General features: G+C 44.3%; 1 protein-coding gene across 2 annotated transcripts in view; it reads left to right on the top strand.

The window, feature by feature from the left end:
* The window catches only part of LOC137438538 (nucleotide-binding oligomerization domain-containing protein 2), a 90,621-nt gene that overhangs the window by 54,924 nt on the left and 15,004 nt on the right, over positions 1-20,693 (top strand). For both annotated transcript variants that reach the window (XM_068133668.2, XM_068133666.2), the window contains exons 6-9: positions 371-448; positions 6,642-6,719; positions 12,738-12,821; positions 15,587-15,673. In XM_068133668.2, the coding sequence (XP_067989769.2) occupies positions 371-448; positions 6,642-6,719; positions 12,738-12,821; positions 15,587-15,673 (327 nt within the window). The remainder of the gene's footprint in view (positions 1-370; positions 449-6,641; positions 6,720-12,737; positions 12,822-15,586; positions 15,674-20,693) is intronic.

Genomic DNA, 20,693 nt, shown 5'->3' on the forward strand with positions numbered 1-20,693 from the left:
TGCCTCTGTTGTTTAGCTCCTCCATGAGCCTAAACTTCCACAGGAAAAAAAGGAAAAAATTCACTTTTGTGCTTTGGGAGTGTAAGTTGGTGGTAAAGAGATTAGGGGGTTGGGATTGGAGGGTTTGATTCAGAGAAGCACAAGATGGAGGGATAAGGAAAAAGACCTTGGAGTCCCAGATGAACATTATTCTGTGGCCGAAAACGAAGTTTCTTTTCGAAAAACTTTCTGTTGGTTGTACTTTTGCATTTTCTACTTTAAGCTTTTCATAATTTTCATAGATCCACCCATCTTTCCCTCAAAAGATATATTATGGTTTGAACTCTGAACCTGTCTCTGACACACCTGTGCTTTCCTCCATCTCGTACAGCCTGTCGACGAACAACTTTGTAGATGTGACTTGTCTCGCGGATGCTCTTGCCTACAACAACTCTCTGCAAAAACTCATGTAAGAATAATGAAGGTGTTTACAACATCGAATTGTTTCGACTTCATGTTTGCGTTTGATGTGAACGATGAAATCACTGATGACCTTTTCTTTTCTTCTTTTCAAATACTTGGGCTGAGGCTCGTAATAGAGCTAACACGCACATAGACACACACACATACACACACAGGCACACACACGCACATAGACACACACACATGGACACACACACACGGACACACACATGTGCACACACACACAGACACACACACACACACACACACACACACACATGTGCACACACACACACACACACACACACAGACACACACACACACACACACACACACGGACATACTGAGGAGACAAACACTTATCACAGCCACTGAGCTTGGAGGAAGTGCCGTCACTTCCCGGGAAACTCTGGGTACCAGCGACGTCATAACAATGGCGCCGCTTTTCTCACCGTACGAAGCGGGCATTTCCTCAAGAGGGACTTCCTCCTCCCCATGGATGCCAACCGATGGGGCTTGTCCGTGCTCTACCTTTTCAAGCAAGGAAGCAGCACAGACCATTTTTAAAGTCTTTGGTATGACTTGAACCGGTCCAAACCGGATGGGTGTTTTTTAGGAGACATCATCTACTTACTGGATGGCCGTTGTCTACCTATGGGAGCTCATCCACCCTTTCGCAGGTGTTGTTTTGGTTCTGGCAGGTGTCACATTCACCCTCCCCACTAGCCAAGCCAGTGAGGGGTGTCGGTTTACTCTCCGACAACCCGACCATGCGGCAGGTATCACTGGGTTTCCTGTTACCAGTTGCAGTCCCAGAAGACTGACATGACATGACCGATTGAGTTATGCACATAATCTACCCTGCACCACTTCACGAACCCGAACGGCCGGCGTACCCATACATGTTGCCGCCTGATGACGCGAAGCGCCATTTAAGTTCACTCATGTGATTCATGTACAAACTCCTCTATGAGTCGTCGATCAATGTTCAATATGCCGCCTGGTATTATTTAGACAAGTCGCAGTATTATGTGTTTGTGTTGGAATGTCGCTTTTCATGCACCTCGACCTCCAGGCTCTTACAACCTTTAAATCCTTTTTCTGTTTCTCTGTTTTTTCCCCCATTTACTTTCGTTATGAAATCAAGTCGGGACCTCGTTATACCAGATACGAGGCTTTATTGAGATCTACCTGCACAAACCCGATACGCACAGAACAAACAATGATATCAGAACTACAGCAAACATTGTACTCGCGTTTCATTGTTCATAAGCAAGCAAATAATTCATTCCCCATCGAACCTTCTGGAGCGTCCGCTCACAAAACACAGGTACCAAACTAGAACGCCACACAGGTACCAAACAAAACACAGGTACCAAACTAGAACGCCACACAGGTACCAAACAAAACACAGGTACCAAACTAGAACGCCACACAGGTACCAAACTAGAACGCCACACAGGTACCAAACAAAACACAGGTACCAAACTAGAACGCCACACAGGTACCAAACAAAACACAGGTACCAAACTAGAACGCCACACAGGTACCAAACAAAACACAGGTACCAAACTAGAACGCCACACAGGTACCAAACAAAACACAGGTACCAAACTAGAACGCCACACAGGTACCAAACAAAACACAGGTACCAAACTAGAACGCCACACAGGTACCAAACAAAACACAGGTACCAAACTAGAACGCCACACAGGTACCAAACAAAACACAGGTACCAAACTAGAACGCCACACAGGTACCAAACAAAACACAGGTACCAAACTAGAACGCCACTCAGGTACCAAACAAAACACAGGTACCAAACTAGAACGCCACACAGGTACCAAACAAAACACAGGTACCAAACTAGAACGCCACTCAGGTACCAAACAAAACACAGGTACCAAACTAGAACGCCACACAGGTACCAAACAAAACACAGGTACCAAACTAGAACGCCACACAGGTACCAAACAAAACACAGGTACCAAACTAGAACGCCACACAGGTACCAAACAAAACACAGGTACCAAACTAGAACGCCACACAGGTACCAAACAAAACACAGGTACCAAACTAGAACGCCACACAGGTACCAAACAAAACACAGATACCAAACTAGAACGCCACACAGGTACCAAACAAAACACAGGTACCAAACTAGAACGCCACACAGGTACCAAACAAAACACAGGTACCAAATTAGAACGCCACACAGGTACCAAACAAAACACAGGTACCAAACTAGAACGCCACACAGGTACCAAACAAAACACAGGTACCAAACTAGAACGCCACACAGGTACCAAACAAAACACAGGTACCAAACTAGAACGCCACACAGGTACCAAACAAAACACAGGTACCAAATTAGAACGCCACACAGGTACCAAACAAAACACAGATACCAAACTAGAACGCCACACAGGTACCAAACAAAACACAGGTACCAAACTAGAACGCCACACAGGTACCAAACAAAACACAGGTACCAAACTCGAACGCCACTCAGTGGAGCGGACGCTTCCCACGCCGCCTCCCCCCAAGCCCTCTCCCTCCCACATATTCACGAATCCCGATGTCCCTGCTCTCAAATGTGTTTGTGTGCTTCCTCTTCTCTCACCATCTTGTCTAACGCTCCTCTTTTTATATACTTTGTTTGTTTGTCTGGTTGATTTGTTTGTGAAGTAAATGTTAGCTCTTTCACGAGCCTCGATTCTGTATACAAAAAAAAGAAGTTCATCAAATACTGACACCGCGATTGACATTCGCTGAGGTAAATGCTGATATCTCTTCTGAGGTAAAAACAAACAAACAAAAAAAAAACAGTTTTAAAGCATTCTACGTATCAAACGATACATTTTATGAAACGGGGAAACCGAATACACACTTTGGTGGTTTTAAAATGACAGAATATGTCTTTATTAGAAAAAAAAGAAAAAAACCTTGAAGGCGACGCTGCTAACAAAATACACCGCTCTAACGCATAACCACGAGTTTAAACTACATTTACAACAAATATGAAAACTATTTTCATATCCCAATGTTAAATATATAATATATAGAAGATAATGTTAAAAAAAAATGAGCCCTGTCTTCCAATGGTAAACAATCCTTCAAAAAATTCCTGGATCCGTAGTAATATCCTGAGCTTCACCAAAAACGAATCAATTCTTCCTTATCCCAAGGGCAGTCACCCCACCAACTTTCATCCAAATCCGTTCAGAACTTTTCCAGATATCTTGTTCACAAACACACGAACACACACACACACACACACGGACACGGTATGAAGAAGAGGATTCGAATAGAATGGCCTTGGGAGGGAATATAACGGGGTGTATGACAAAGGAGGGGGTTACTTACTGGAAAGGAGGGTATGCATTACTCCCTGGCGGGAGTAACCAGAACCCCCTCCTTTGTCATACACCCCGTTATATTCCCTTCCCAAGGCCATTCCATTCGAATCCTCTTCTTCATATTTTATTACTACTTTATTGTATTTAATGATATTTATCTACCTCTCTTTTTTTCCTTGCTCCCCTGCTCTGCTTTTCCTTTCTCTGACACAACCACCGATGACTCACTTTCACCATAGATCACCCTTCACCTGGATCCCATCTCTCCGATGAAGTGTAAACTGTGAATCCCCAAAACATCAGTGCTTCTCCTTGCCTCCAGGTTGCGTTTGTTGATTCCACACTTTTTCCTGCCGGTCATCCGAAGCCCATAGCAGTCCATGCAGTACAAGTGCAAAGAGAACTACGTACTCGGTGGTATTCCAAGGGGTTGGGCGATGTCCGCACAGAACACGAGCCGTGCGGAGTGGAGCTCATGACATAAACAACAATGTTGCCATGGATGTGCGGTCTGCCCTGTCATAACAGGAAAGAGAACAACCAGGAAGAGATGCGGATGAGTCAGGAGCGTCACGCGAGAGGAACGTTTGTGGATATAACACTTTATGTAAAGCAGAAGTTGCAACGTGTAAGGAGTGATCTATGACATTGGGATGGAGTCACTGAAATGTTCGAGGTTGAAACTGTTATGGAAGGAAGAGAAATGGCATCTGAGGGGATGGGGGAGCACGCAGGTGTAGCACAGGTGAGGGGCAGGTTATGGGGAGGATAACATAGTTGAGTGGCAAGGGAGCACACGCAAGGTGTACATGAGGCAGGACAAGCTGCCATGGAGGTGCCTGGAGCCGTCGGCAAAGCCCACAGAATCTTGTTTCTCAGTCTGAGAATCCTTTAGGTCCTTTTTTGCAAACTCCAAGCGGGCTTTCATGTGTCTTTCACTGAGGAGACGCTTCCGTCTGGCCACTCTGCCATAAAGCCCAGATCGGTGGAGTGTTGCAGTGATGGTTGTCCTTCTGGAAGTTTCTCCCATCTGCACACAGGATCTCTGGAGCTCAGCCAGAGTGACCATCGGGTTCTTGGTCACCTCTCATACCAAGGCCCTTCTCCCCCGATTGTTCAGTTTGGCCGGGCGGCCAGCTCTGGGAAGAGTCCTGGTTGTTCCAAACTTCTTCCATTTAAGAATTATGGAGGCCACTGTGCTCTTGGGAACCTTCAATGCAGCAGAGATTTTTTTGGTAGGCTTCCCCAGATCTGTTCCTCGACACAATCCTGTGTCTGAGCTCTGCAGGCAGTTCCTTCGACCTCATGGTTTGGTTTTTGCTCTGATATGCATTGTCAGCTGTGAGACCTTATATAGACAGGTGTGTGCCTTTCCAAATCGTGTCCAATCAATTGAATTTACCACAGGTGGACTCCAATCAAGGTGTAGAAACATCTCAAAGATGATCAAGAGAAATGGGAGGCACCTGAGCTAAATTTCAAGTGTCATAGCAAAGGGTATGAATACTTATGTCAATGTGATATTTCAGTTTTTTCTTTTTAATAAACTTGCAAAACTTTCTGAAATCCTGTTTTCTCTTTGTCATTATGGGGTATTGAGTGTAGATTGATGAGGGAAAAAATGAATTTAAACGATTTCAGCATAAGGCTGCAACATAACAAAATGTGAAAAAAGTGAAGGGGGCTGAATACTTTGTGAATGCACTGTGCATAGTAGAGAGGGGAGTAATGGGATTCAGGAAAGTCTCGATACTTTAATAGATTGGGTAAACGATTGGAAGATGTAGTTTAACTTGAACAGGTGCAAGGTGCTGGGAATGAGTAAGAATAATGAAAATAGAGATCACATGAATCAAGGGAAGATGTTGAAGCGTGTCACACAGGAGAAGGATATGGGGGTGGTAACAGATACGGGAGGTAACCAGACAGGACAATGCTAGGTAACTACAGGTAAAGCTAACAGGGTTTCTTAGGGGATGAATTATAAATTAAAAGAGGTGATGTTCACATTGTATAGGAATTTAGCGAAGGCCTAATCTAGAATGTTTTGTGCAGTTTTGGTCACCACAGTTCAGGAAGAACCGAGCTGCCATCCAGAAGGTTCGGTGTAGATGAAGTAGGTTCATTCCCGGGCCTAGCTAGACGAAGCGAGGAGGATCGGCCGAAGGAGACAGAACTTTACACATTAAAAACGAGGTGGTTATGAGGAGATGTGATTGAGATGTTTCAGATAATGAAGGATGAAGACAAAATAAACACAGAAGGGGCTTTCAGCACAATGGACAAGGGGCCATACTATTAGAGTGAAGAAGAGGAGTGTTAGGGACAGTGAACCTTGTGGAGCTACGGTTCCAGGGGGGGGGGCTGTGTTGCATTTGTGGGGGTAGGGATACTTTAGACCAGGTAGATTTGTGCAGGTAGCATGCTCCGACTGTCGTGAAGAAGAAAGGCAAGGGTCTTTTAGTCATAAATTGGTGAATGCATGGAATGGTCTTCATCTAAGGGTAGTGACGGTGGAGTCGGTGAATAGTTTTAAAGTTGGGTTTGGTGGGTATCTAGAAGTAGTGGGGATAGGGGAGTAGGTACCAATATGTTGGCATGAATCTGCAGACTAGATAGGCCCAATGGCCTCCTCCTGCATTGACGGTCCTTGGATAGTCAGGTCTACCAATGAATTATCCTTTTTCCAACTTGTGTGACCATATTGTATATTGTACTACTCTATAATAATATGACAAGAATGAAAATTTGTTTCACTTGTCACACCCTCATATGAATATGCACATAATCAATGAATGAATGATTCAGTAATTCATTCTCATTGACTCGTTTCGTCCACAGACTCGATCACAACAACATTTCCAATGCTGAGGCCTTTGGAAAAGCTTTGGAAAGGAACTCCAGCCTGACGCTCTTACAGTAAGTACTCCAGTATAATGTATTATCTTTCCCACGATGCACGAGGTATTTGGGGTCCCAGCATACCGATCTGCTGCAGGTAGTACTCCAGGGGCGGATCCAGAAAATCATTTGGGGGGGGGGGGGGGTTCACTTGAGGTTAAGATGTTCACAGATCATAAAATCTTCCATCAAGCCTCATTCAAATCAATGTATTTGTCCTTTATTTTTCAATTGACAATATTTCGCTTAAAGGGAGATATTGTCCTCAGTAGTGATGTTTGTAGGCTTGTGCCAGTCGGCCTACTGAGTGAAGTGACAGTTTCCTATTTGTACATTGTTAACTCTCGTAGTCGACTAGTTCTACTAAAGGATGTCCAGAAGCTCCATTGTGCATGGATTTTTTTTGGGGGGGGGGGAGAGGCCATTTCCCCCGCAGAGCAGGGGTAGGCCTTTTTTGGGCACCATGGTCCCCTTTTTGAAGCAATGTTTTTTTTATGAGCAGATGCCCTTCCTGCCACCAACCCTGTTAGTCTCCTCTTGCGACACACAGGGAATTACCAGTGAACTGGTACTCAATTTGCCGACCTCAGAAGGATGACAGGTGGAGTCAAAACCCCCCTAGTGTTAATTCAGCGATCGACTGGGATTCGAACCCAGGATCCTAGGATCCCAAGCCGGCACCCTAGCCGCTAAGCCAACAAACCGAGGATCCTATGATCCCAAGCCGGCACCCTAACCGCTAAGCCAACGAACTCAGGATCCTAGGATCCCAAGCCGGCACCCTAACCGCTAAGCCAACGAACTCAGGATCCTAATATCCCAAGCCGGCACCCTAACCGCTAAGCCAACGAACCCAGGATCCTAGGATCCAAAGCCGGCACCCGAACTGCTAAGCCAACGAACCCAGGATCCTAGTATCCCAAGCCAGCACCCTAACCGCTAAGCCAACAAACCCAGGATCCTAGGATCCCAAGGCGGCACCCTAATCACTAAGCCAACAAACCCAGGATCCTAGCATCCCAAGCCGGCACCCTAACTGCTAAGCCAACAAACCCAGGATCCTAGGATCCTAAGCCGGCACCCTAACCGCTAAGCCAACAAACCCAGGCTCCTAGGATCCCAAGCCGGCACCCTAACCGCTAAGCCAACAAACCCAGGATCCTAGGATCCCAAGCCGGCACCCTAACCGCTAAGCCAACACCTGGCTCCATGCACAATGGAGTCCAGAAGCTCCATTGTGCATGAATTTCGCCATGTAAAGTCATCATGACATGTCATGACATTCATGACCAAGTCCACACCATAATGAATGTGCGTTAGTAGGAGTCCATTCATCCGATCTTCACGCATTGTTGGCCTCATGTGAGTCTTAAGAAGTCTCATTCCGCTAATAGACCGCTCACACTTCCATGATGTTACGGGCATCGTTCAGAAGAGACGTTTCAGGCAGTGGATGTTGGGGAAATGATTTGTTTGTTTGAGGGTTTGTGCTGCTGTGTTTGGGACCTCTGATGCTGACTTGTTGTGGTTGGGACCCCATTACCTACCAGCTGAACCTACAACCATTGAAAAAAAAACATTGGACGGACGTGCACAAAATGAGGCGAAAAGAACCCGAGCACTAAACCTAAACTCGCCATTACGGATCATCAGATCGTCATAATAACGGATAATGTAATCACTGAGAGATTGAATTACCTGGTGAAGCCGTTCAGGATTGTACTGCACTTTGCTGTAGGAGAAGATCCCGAAAATGTTGCCTTTCGCTGAGGAGCCAAATCTGAACACTGCGTCTCAGGAATGAACACAGAGTGGGGTGTTAAGATTGGATCTAGCGGAGAAAAGTAGTGCGGCTTGTCTCAATGTCTGCATGAAAGCAAAAGACACGAGTGATTGTCCAATGACAGCTCGCAGGACAAACACAGAGCAGACTAGAAGGGCACTCAGTAGAGTGAATGCTCCGCCAAGTATGAACAGTTTACGTTTTGTATCCCACCGATAGGCCGGATCTGGATTCGGACCTGAACCAAAATCTAGTCCCCTCGTTATTGTCACTTAACCAACTCGGTCACCAAGTTTTGTCATGAGTCGTCCATAACTTTTTGAAATATCATGCTATACATCGTTTTTGGTCCCATCTCTCAATTTTGAAGAATCACTTGAAAATTAAAACAAATTCTCGTATCTGGATCTGGATTCGAATCTTCACCAAAATCGAATGAACTCTTCCTTGTCACACACACAACCTCTTCACCAGGTTTCGACCGAACCCGTCCATAACTCTTTCAAATATCATGCTATGTATCGTTTTTCTCAAATGTATTGCTATGTATCTTTGAAATATCATGCTAATGTGATTGTGTATTGTGATTTTCTGGTCTACTCTAGGATACAAAACATAAACTGTTCACCTGGCGGAGGTGTGCTCTCTACTGAGTGCTGTTCTAGTTTTCTCCTGTGGTGTGCCTTGTAGTTTGGCCTGGTATTCATGGTTATCATTTCTAATTTGAATTCACAGTTGTTGAGCCAATTGTCTCGAGTTCTTTCTCCTCTTTGATGTCGTATTTGATTTATTATCTCTTCTTTATCTTGAATGTATGAGTATCCCGAGTACCACAGGTAAACCTACAATGTTGAATTTATACACAAGGTGTGTTTTATGTGTCGGTTTTCCGAGTGTTCAATTTGTCTTTTTTACAAGCTCCCATTGGTCCATTTGTTGTTTTGTAATCAAAGGTGTTGTGCTCTTGCACTGAATACCATTAATTGTACTTGCTCTTGCAGTTTATGCTCCTCCTTTTTCTCGGTGTGATATGTTTCTCGGACAGTATGGTTGATAATGTGTCATTATGGCTGATAATGTGTCATTATGGCTGATAATGTGTCATTATGGCTGACACTGTGTCATTATGGCTGATACTGTGTCATTATGGCTGATAATGTGTCATTATGGCTGATAATGTGTCATTATGGCTGACAATGTGTCATTATGGCTGATAATGTGTCATTATGGCTGATAATGTGTCATTATGGCTGACAATGTGTCATTATGGCTGATAATGTGTCATTATGGCTGATAATGTGTCATTATGGCTGACAATGTGTCATTATGGCTGATAATGTGTCATTATGGCTGATAATGTGTCATTATGGCTGACACTGTGTCATTATGGCTGATACTGTGTCATTATGGCTGATAATGTGTCATTATGGCTGATAATGTGTCATTATGGCTGACAATGTGTCATTATGGCTGATAATGTGTCATTATGGCTGATAATGCGTCATTTTGGCTGATAACGTGTCATTATGGCTGATAATGTGTCATTATGGCTGATAATGCATCATTATGGCTGACAATGTGTCATTATGGCTGATAATGTGTCATTATGGCTGATAATGCGTAATTTTGGCTGATAACGTGTCATTATGGCTGATAATGTGTCATTATGGCTGATAATGTGTCATTATGGCTGATAATGCATCATTATGGCTGACAATGTGTCATTATGGCTGACAATGTGTCATTATGGTTGATAATGTGTCATTATGGCTGATAATGTGTCATTATGGCTGACACTGTGTCATTATGGCTGATAATGTGTCATTATGGCTGATAATGTGTCATTATGGCTGATACTGTGTCATTATGGCTGATAATGTGTCATTATGGCTGATAATGTGTCATTATGGCTGATAATGCGTCATTTTGGCTGATAACGTGTCATTATGGCTGATAATGTGTCATTATGGCTGATACTGTGTCATTATGGCTGATACTGTGTCATTATGGCTGATAATGTGTCATTATGGCTGACACTGTGTCATTATGGCTGATACTGTGTCATTATGGCTGATAATGTGTCATTATGGCTGATAATGCGTCATTATGGCTGACAATGTGTCATTATGGCTGATAACGTGTCATTTTGGCTGATAACGTGTCATTATGGCTGATAATGTGTCATTATGGCTGATAATGTGTCATTATGGCTGACAATGTGTCATTATGGCTGATAATGCGTCATTATGGCTGACAATGTGTCATTATGGCTGATAACGTGTCATTATGGCTGATAACGTGTCATTATGGCTGATAATGTGTCATTATGGCTGATAATGTGTCATTATGGCTGATAATGTGTCATTATGGCTGATACTGTGTCATTATGGCTGATAAATGTGTCATTATGGCTGATAATGTGTCATTATGGCTGATAATGCGTCATTATGGCTGATATAATGTGTCATTATGGCTGACAACGTGTCATTTTGGCAGATAACGTGTCATTTTGGCAGATAATGTGTCATTATGGCTGATAATGTGTCATTATGGCTTATAATGTGTCATCATGGCTGATAATAATGTGTCATTATGGCTAATAATGTGTCATGACATTATGGCTGATAATGTGTCATGACATTATGGCTGATAATGTGTCATTATGGCTGATAATGTGTCATGACATTATGGCTGATAAATGTGTCATGACATTATGGCTGATAACGTGTCATGACATTATGGCTGATAATGTGTCATCATGGCTGATAATAATGTGTCATTATGGCTGATAATGTGTCATGACATTATGGCTGATAAATGTGTCATGACATTATGGCTGACACTGTGTCATTATGGCTGATACTGTGTCATTATAGCTGATAATGTGTCATTATGGCTGATAATGTGTCATTATGGCTGACAATGTGTCATTATGGCTGATACTGTCATTATGGCTGACAATGTGTCATTATGGCTGACAATGTGTCATTATGGCTGATACTGTGTCATTATGGCTGATAATGTGTCATTATGGCTGATAATGTGTCATTATGGCTGATACTGTGTCATTATGGCTGATAAATGTGTCATTATGGCTGATAATGTGTCATTATGGCTTATAATGCGTCATTATGGCTGATATAATGTGTCATTATGGCTGATAACGTGTCATTTTGGCAGATAATGTGTCATTATGGCTGATAATGTGTCATTATGGCTGATAATAATGTGTCATTATGGCTGATAATGTGTCATGACATTATGGCTGATAACGTGTCATGACAGTATGGCTGGTAACATGTCATGACTGTATAGCTGGTAAGATGTCATGACAGTATGGCTGGTAACATGTCATGACTGTATAGTTGGTAACATGTCATGACAGTATGGCTGGTAACATGTCATGACTGTATAGCTGGTAACATGTCATGACAGTATGCCTGGTAACATGTCATGACAGTATGGCTGGTAACATGTCATGACAGTATGCCTGGTAACATGTCATGACAGTATGCCTGGTAACATGTCATGACAGTATCGCTGGTAACATGTCATGACAGTATGCCTGGTAACATGTCATGACAGTATGGCTGGTAACATGTCATGACAGTATGCCTGGTAACATGTCATGACAGTATGCCTGGTAACATGTCATGACAGTATCGCTGGTAACATGTCATGACAGTATGCCTGGTAACATGTCATGACAGTATGGCTGGTAACATGTCATGACAGTATCGCTGGTAACATGTCATGACAGTATGGCTGGTAACATGTCATGACAGTATGGCTGGTAACATGTCATGACAGTATGGCTGGTAACATGTCATGACAGTATGGCTGGTAACATGTCATGACAGTATGGCTGGTAACATGTCATGACAGTATGGCTGTTAACATGTCATGACAGTATGGTTGAAAACGTGCATCCTGGTGCCAGGTTGTATTGATCATCACACCCAAAATCATCAACATGGCGAATAGCAATATTATGAAGCTCTCGGGTTATTGCAACAAAATGTTCTTCTTCTTTTGAATGCAGCACAGAGCGAGGGTGGGATGATTTTCCGGGGTACAGCTGTGCTGCTGATACAGTGCCCCCCTTTAGGTTAGAGTACTGGAATATCGAATTTATTCAGGGTGCGATGAATTGTATTCCTCAATTGTCACCTATAGTTTAGCTGTAATAATGCTTGTTAACGTCATTCCACTTGGTTATCTTTTTCACATCTATCTTCCAACTTCAACCCCAGCCTCAGCAACAACCATTTACAAGATGGGAGTGGATTGGCCTTCGCAAATGCTTTGGCAGTGAATTCTACACTCGAAGAGCTACAGTGAGTTTTCTTTCTTTTTTCCCACCAATTATCCTTTCCAGCTTTTCACTGTTAACTCAGTGAATAATGATCCATCTGTTCTTGTCACGTCTATCACAAACCAAACGTTCTATTATGGCTGCAGCCATATCGGTCAGCAACATCTTCTGACTTGTGTTTGCATGGTATTTATGCTGACTCCTCCAGCAAGTACAAGAACTCCTCCAGAAGACGAGTCATGGAGAAAGATAACTGAGAACCTGTAAAAGGAAGATTTATACATAAATGTGGACATCCATATATGATTAACCACTCTCTCAAGTTAATTAGTAAGCCAGATGGTTTCAGATGAAAGATTAAATATCAGCATGGTCATTCTCCTGAGACTAGATCCGTTTCCAAAAGGTCTAAATTAAAATCTTTAATCCTGCTCCTTCAGCTGGATGTGAATCTTCCCAATTTATTTTTATTTTCCTGCAGGCACACCCACTCCTCCCGACCAAATCCCGACCCAGCTATAAACCGTCATCCCGGCGTTGCACAGACAGGGTGATTCGTCAAGGTGTGTGCCGTCCCTCGGACGGACGTTAAACGGGCATTCCAACTGCTGGCATTAGTTGGTGGACATAAAACATACCATGGTGTTGTTTGTGAAAAGTAGGCAAGCTACCACCGGCACCATGGTCAAAAATTCCAGAAAATAAATTTTTGTCCTCATAGTGTAAAACCACTTGGTGTTGGGCTAGCGGCTAGGGTGCCGGCTTGGGATCCTAGGATCTTGGGTTCGAATCCCGGTCGATCGCTGAATTAACGCCAGGGGGGTTGACTCAGCCTGTCATCCTTCCGAGGTCGGCTAATCGAGTACCAGTTCACTGGTAATTCCCTGTTTGTCGTTAGGCGGCAAACAGGGTTGGCGGCAGGAAGGGCATCCGGCCGTAAAACATTGCTTCAAAAAGGGGACCAAAAAACAACAACAACCACGGTTCCCGAAAAAGGCCAACCCCCGCTTTGCGGGGAAAAATGGCCTCTAAAGGTATATATATATAGTGTAAAACCACCGACTGACATGTGATGAGCAGTGCGTCCTGTGAGGCTGAAGCGATGTAAGACTGGATTGCTGATAGTTCTGACATCATCAAGATGTTCACGGAAGTGATTTCCAAGTCGTCGTCCAGTTTCACTGATGTACAGTTTGTTACAGAGTGGACATGACATACAGTACATGATATTGGATGAGGTGCATGTGAAATGATCAGCAATGGTGTTGGTGTCGTTTGGTCACGGCAGTCATTTGGTGGGGTTGATGAAGTTGCAGGTATTGTAGCAGCTGCATGTGCATTTGAACATACAGTACCTGGCTGGATATTTGAAGGTAATGATGCCTTTGACAAGGAAATTTCTCAAACTTTTGTTCTGGTTGAATGAAAACAGTCCTGGTTGAGGGGAGACAGAAGCTGTATCTGTGTCCGGATGTGGTATCCGAAGACTTTTCTGGATCAATCTTTTAACTGCAAGGATGTTGGGATGCTAGACCAAGGTGAGAGGAATTAGTTGATCATAAGCTGGTTGAGTTTTTTTGAAGAAGGTTGTCTGTCGGTATGAGGATGCGGTTCCGAGCCTTCCCCACAAGTGAAGTTGGGTAGCCCTGGTTCTTTAAGAACTGATGCATTTATTTGGCTTTAGAAATGAAATCTGTTTAGTCACTGCAGAGACGGCAGAACCGTATACATTGGGAATTTGGCGTGGAGATTTTGAAATGAGAGGGATAGGATGATTAATAGAGTAAATGGCGATGACAATCTGTGGGATTGTAATATACAGTGGTGGCTAAACCAGTATCTCCTATGGAGATGTTAATATCCAGAAATGTGATGGAATCATTAGAAATCCCCCATGCATAGATGAGATGACAAAAGTGTTGAATTGTTCATGTTCAGGTCTGCTGCAGGAGGTGAGGTAATCAATGTGGAGGCCAAATAAGTCTGGTGTTGGGCCATAATACTGAGGTCATCAATGTGGAGGCCAAAGAAGTCTGGTTTTGGGCCATCATACTGAGGTCATCAATCTGGAGGCCAAAGAAGTCTGGTGTTGGACCATCGTACTGAGGTCACAATGTGGAGGCCAAAGAAGTCTGGTGTTGGACCATTGTACTGAGGTCATCAATGTGGAGGCCAAAAAAGTCTGGGGTTGAACCATCGCACTGAAGTCATCAATATGGAGGCCAAAGAAGTCTGGTATTGAACCATTGCACTGAGGTCATCAATGTGGAGGCCAAAGAAGTCTGGTGTTTGGCCATCATACTGAGGTCATCAATGTGGAGGCCAAAGAAGTTTGGGTATTGGGCCATTGAACTGAGGTCATCAATATGGAGGCTACTTAAGTCTTGTATTGGACCATCGTACTGAGGTCATCAATGTAGACGCCAAAGAAGGTTGGTGTTGGACCAGCGTACTTAGGTCATCAATATGGAGGCCAAAGAAGTCTGGTGTTGGACCATCGTACTGAGGTCATAAATGTGGAGGGTAAAGAAGTCTGGTGTTGGACTATCGCACTGAGGTCATCAATGTGGAGGCCAAAGAAGTCTGGTGTTGGAAATCATACCGAGGTCATCAATGTGGAGGCCAAAGAAGTCTGGTGTTGGGCCATCGTACGGAGGTCATCAATGTGGAGGCCATCAATGGTGTACGCACAGCATGGGGAGGTCATCAATCAATCATGGGGAGGCCATCAATGGAATCCAGGATTAAACTTTCAACATTGTCTCTTCCCGCTTTCCCCCACCTCAGCCTGATGCAGAACAACATGACAGATACCACACTTGTTCGAATGGCTGACGTACTTGATGACAAAAACTGCAGCCTCACCTTGCTCTGGTGAGTCGATGATAGTTGAATGAATCGAGGAATAGGGAATCGAGCTGTGAGTGATTTGGCAGAATGAACATTGAATGAATTTAATAGAATGTAATTACAGGTATTTGGATTCTTGTGCCAATCATAAACTACCTCGGGGGCATTAAAGGGAAACCCAAATGCATTTTTTTCCCCCTGAACACCACTGAACACCAACCAACGTCTAATTTGAAGGGGAAATTATTTTGATTTTTTTTTTTTTGCCAATCACAAAATGGCAAAACGTTTTACTTTTGAGTTTCAATTTTCGATTTCACCAGTGACGTCACACTCAGAACCCCCTTGATCTAAATTGCGGTTTACACGTAGAAAGTGTTATTTGACCCCACACAGCCTTTTCCCATTGGTGCGCGTCCAACGGGGTCGGTCCCGCTGTGGAAAAACCCCGCGTCGTGATGTTCAGGTGGCGACGTGCGCCCTGACCCTCCACTCACCCCTTCTCTTACGAGCTTGAACACTCGAATGGATCCTCCCCATGCTGTGCGTATGTGAGAGCGTTGTCTTGTTTGACAATTGTGGAGGTACAGGGAAGGAAGAATGGGGGGAGGTAATTTGACTGGTCCAGAGGATTAATTGTTTCTAATGGTGAGGGATTCGTTAGCGTGTTTGGAGTTCAACAGAGGTTGGTGTGAGTTGGACACTGAGGAGTCTGGGATGGACGGACAGATGAACAGATGGTTGATTGTGCCATGAATAAAAGAGTGAGGAGTCAGAATGGTGAGGGACTGGTGAACAGATGGTTGATTGTGCCATGAATAAAAGAGTGAGGAGTCAGAATGGTGAGGGACTGGTTAACAGATGGGTGATTGTGCCATGAATAAAAGAGTGAGGAGTCAGAATGGTGAGCGACTGGTTAACAGATGGTTGATTGTGCCATGAATAAAAGAGTGAGGAGTCAGAATGGTGAGGGACTGGTGAACAGATGGTTGATTGTGCCATGAATAAAAGAGTGAGGAGTCAGAATGGTGAGGGACTGGTTAACAGATGGTTGATTGTGCCATGAATAATAGAATGACTGGATCAAGTGATGAGTGAGATGGATCAAGTGGTGAGGGAGATGCATTGAATGGTGAGGGAGATGGAGCGAGTGGTGAGGGAGATTGATCGAGTGGTGAGGGAGATGGAGCGAGTGGTGAGGGAGATGTAGTGAGTTTGGCACATGTGTTGGTTTGGCGCAAGTGTTGGTTTCGTGGATGTGTTGGTTTGGTGGATGTGTTGGTTTGGCGGATGTGTTGGTTTGGCAGTTGTGTTGGTTTGGCGGATGTGTTTGTTTGGCGGATGTGTTGCTTTGGCGCAAGTGTTGGTTTGGCGGATGTGTTGGTTTGGCGCAAGTGTTGGTTTGGCAGATGTGTTGGTTTGGCACATGTGTTGGTTTGGCACATGTGTTGGTTTGGCACATGTGTTGGTTTGGCAGTTGTGTTGGTTTGGCAGTTGTGTTGGTTTGGTGGATGTATTGGTTTGGTGGATGTGTTGGTTTGGCGCAAGTGTTGGTTTGGCAGTTGTGTTGGTTTGGCGGATGTGTTGGTTTGGCAGGTGTGTTGGTTTGGCGGATGTGTTGGTTTGGCAGTTGTGTTGGTTTGGCAGATGTATTGGTTTGGTGGATGTGTTGGTTTGGCGGATGTGTTGGTTTGGCGCAAGTGTTGGTTTGGCAGTTGTGTTGGTTTGGCGGATGTGTTGGTTTGGCAGGTGTGTTGGTTTGGCGGATGTGTTGCTTTGGCGCAAGTGTTGGTTTGGCAGTTGTGTTGGTTTGGCACATGTGTTGGTTTGGCACATGTGTTGGTTTGGCACATGTGTTGGTTTGGCAGTTGTGTTGGTTTGGTGGATGTATTGGTTTGGTGGATGTGTTGGTTTGGCAGTTGTGTTGGTTTGGGACATGTGTTGGTTTGGCACATGTGTTGGTTTGGCAGTTGTGTTGGTTTGGCAGATGTATTGGTTTGGTGGATGTGTTGGTTTGGCACATGTGTTGGTTTGGCACATGTGTTGGTTTGGCAGTTGTGTTGGTTTGGTGGATGTATTGGTTTGGCACATGTGTTGGTTTGGCACATGTGTTGGTTTGGCACATGTTTGGTTTGGCACATGTGTTGGTTTGGCAGTTGTGTTGGTTTGGCAGATGTATTGGTTTGGTGGATGTGTTGGTTTGGCAGTTGTGTTGGTTTGGTGGATGTATTGGTTTGGCACATGTGTTGGTTTGGCACATGTGTTGGTTTGGCAGTTGTGTTGGTTTGGCAGATGTATTGGTTTGGTGGATGTGTTTGTTTGGCAGTTGTGTTGGTTTGGTGGATGTGTTGGTTTGGCACATGTGTTGGTTTGGCACATGTGTTGGTTTGGCAGTTGTGTTGGTTTGGTGGATGTGTTGGTTTGGCAGTTGTGTTGGTTTGGCACATGTGTTGGTTTGGCACATGTGTTGGTTTGGTGGATGTGTTGGTTTGGCAGTTGTGTTGGTTTGGTGGATGTATTGGTTTGGCACATGTGTTGGTTTGGCACATGTGTTGGTTTGGCAGTTGTGTTGGTTTGGTGGATGTATTGGTTTGGCACATGTGTTGGTTTGGCACATGTTTGGTTTGGCACATGTGTTGGTTTGGCAGTTGTGTTGGTTTGGCAGATGTATTGGTTTGGTGGATGTGTTGGTTTGGCAATTGTGTTGGTTTGGTGGATGTATTGGTTTGGTGGGTGTATTGGTTTGGCACATGTGTTGGTTTGGCACATGTGTTGGTTTGGCAGTTGTGTTGGTTTGGTGGATGTATTGGTTTGGCACATGTGTTGGTTTGGCACATGTTTGGTTTGGCACATGTGTTGGTTTGGCAGTTGTGTTGGTTTGGCAGATGTATTGGTTTGGTGGATGTGTTGGTTTGGCAATTGTGTTGGTTTGGTGGATGTATTGGTTTGGTGGGTGTATTGGTTTGGCACATGTGTTGGTTTGGCACATGTGTTGGTTTGGCAGTTGTGTTGGTTTGGCACATGTGTTGGTTTGGCAGTTGTGTTGGTTTGGCAGATGTATTGGTTTGGTGGATGTGTTGGTTTGGCAGTTGTGTTGGTTTGGTGGATGTGTTGGTTTGGCACATGTGTTGGTTTGGCAGTTGTGTTGGTTTGGCAGATGTGTTGGTTTGGTGGATGTGTTGGTTTGGCAGTTGTGTTGGTTTGGCACATGTGTTGGTTTGGCAGTTGTGTTGGTTTGGTGGATGTGTTGGTTTGGCACATGTGTTGGTTTGGCAGTTGTGTTGGTTTGGCAGATGTATTGGTTTGGTGGATGTGTTGGTTTGGCAGTTGTGTTGGTTTGGCACATGTGTTGGTTTGGCACATGTGTTGGTTTGGCAGTTGTGTTGGTTTGGTGGATGTGTTGGTTTGGCAGTTGTGTTGGTTTGGCAGATGTATTGGTTTGGTGGATGTGTTGGTTTGGCAATTGTGTTGGTTTGGTGGATGTATTGGTTTGGTGGGTGTATTGGTTTGGCAGTTGGGTTGGTTTGGTGGATGTGTTGGTTTGGTGGGTGTATTGGTTTGGCAGTTGTGTTGGTTTGGTGGATGTGTTGGTTTGGTGGATGTATTGGTTTGGTGGATGTGTTGGTTTGGTGGATGTGTTGGTTTGGCAATTGTGTTGGTTTGGTGGATGTATTGGTTTGGCAATTGTGTTGGTTTGGTGGATGTATTGGTTTGGTGGATGTGTTGGTTTGGTGGATGTATTGGTTTGGCAATTGTGTTGGTTTGGTGGATGTATTGGTTTGGCAATTGTGTTGGTTTGGTGGGTGTATTGGTTTGGCAATTGTGTTGGTTTGGTGGATGTATTGGTTTGGCAATTGTGTTGGTTTGGTGGATGTATTGGTTTGGCAATTGTGTTGGTTTGGTGGGTGTATTGGTTTGGCAGTTGGGTTGGTTTGGTGGATGTGTTGGTTTGGTGGATGTATTGGTTTGGCAATTGTGTTGGTTTGGTGGATGTATTGGTTTGGTGGGTGTATTGGTTTGGCAGTTGGGTTGGTTTGGTGGATGTGTTGGTTTGGTGGATGTATTGGTTTGGCAATTGTGTTGGTTTGGTGGATGTATTGGTTTGGTGGATGTATTGGTTTGGCAGTTGGGTTGGTTTGGTGGATGTGTTGGTTTGGTGGATGTATTGGTTTGGCAATTGTGTTGGTTTGGTGGATGTATTGGTTTGGTGGATGTGTTGGTTTGGCAGTTGTGTTGGTTTGGTGGATGTGTTGGTTTGGCACATGTGTTGGTTTGGCAGTTGTGTTGGTTTGGCAGATGTATTGGTTTGGTGGATGTGTTGGTTTGGCAGTTGTGTTGGTTTGGCACATGTGTTGGTTTGGCACATGTGTTGGTTTGGCAGTTGTGTTGGTTTGGTGGATGTGTTGGTTTGGCAGTTGTGTTGGTTTGGCAGATGTATTGGTTTGGTGGATGTGTTGGTTTGGCAATTGTGTTGGTTTGGTGGATGTATTGGTTTGGTGGGTGTATTGGTTTGGCAGTTGGGTTGGTTTGGTGGATGTGTTGGTTTGGTGGGTGTATTGGTTTGGCAGTTGTGTTGGTTTGGTGGATGTGTTGGTTTGGTGGATGTGTTGGTTTGGTGGATGTATTGGTTTGGTGGATGTGTTGGTTTGGTGGATGTATTGGTTTGGCAATTGTGTTGGTTTGGTGGATGTATTGGTTTGGCAATTGTGTTGGTTTGGTGGATGTATTGGTTTGGTGGATGTGTTGGTTTGGTGGATGTATTGGTTTGGCAATTGTGTTGGTTTGGTGGATGTATTGGTTTGGCAATTGTGTTGGTTTGGTGGGTGTATTGGTTTGGCACATGTGTTGGTTTGGTGGATGTGTTGGTTTGGCACATGTGTTGGTTTGGCAGTTGTGTTGGTTTGGCAGATGTATTGGTTTGGTGGATGTGTTGGTTTGGCAGTTGTGTTGGTTTGGCACATGTGTTGGTTTGGCACATGTGTTGGTTTGGCAGTTGTGTTGGTTTGGTGGATGTGTTGGTTTGGCAGTTGTGTTGGTTTGGCAG

The sequence above is a fragment of the Myxine glutinosa genome, chromosome 13 (genome assembly GCF_964187855.1).
Source record: "Myxine glutinosa chromosome 13, kmMyxGlut1.1, whole genome shotgun sequence".
Taxonomy (NCBI): Eukaryota; Metazoa; Chordata; class Myxini; order Myxiniformes; family Myxinidae; genus Myxine; species Myxine glutinosa.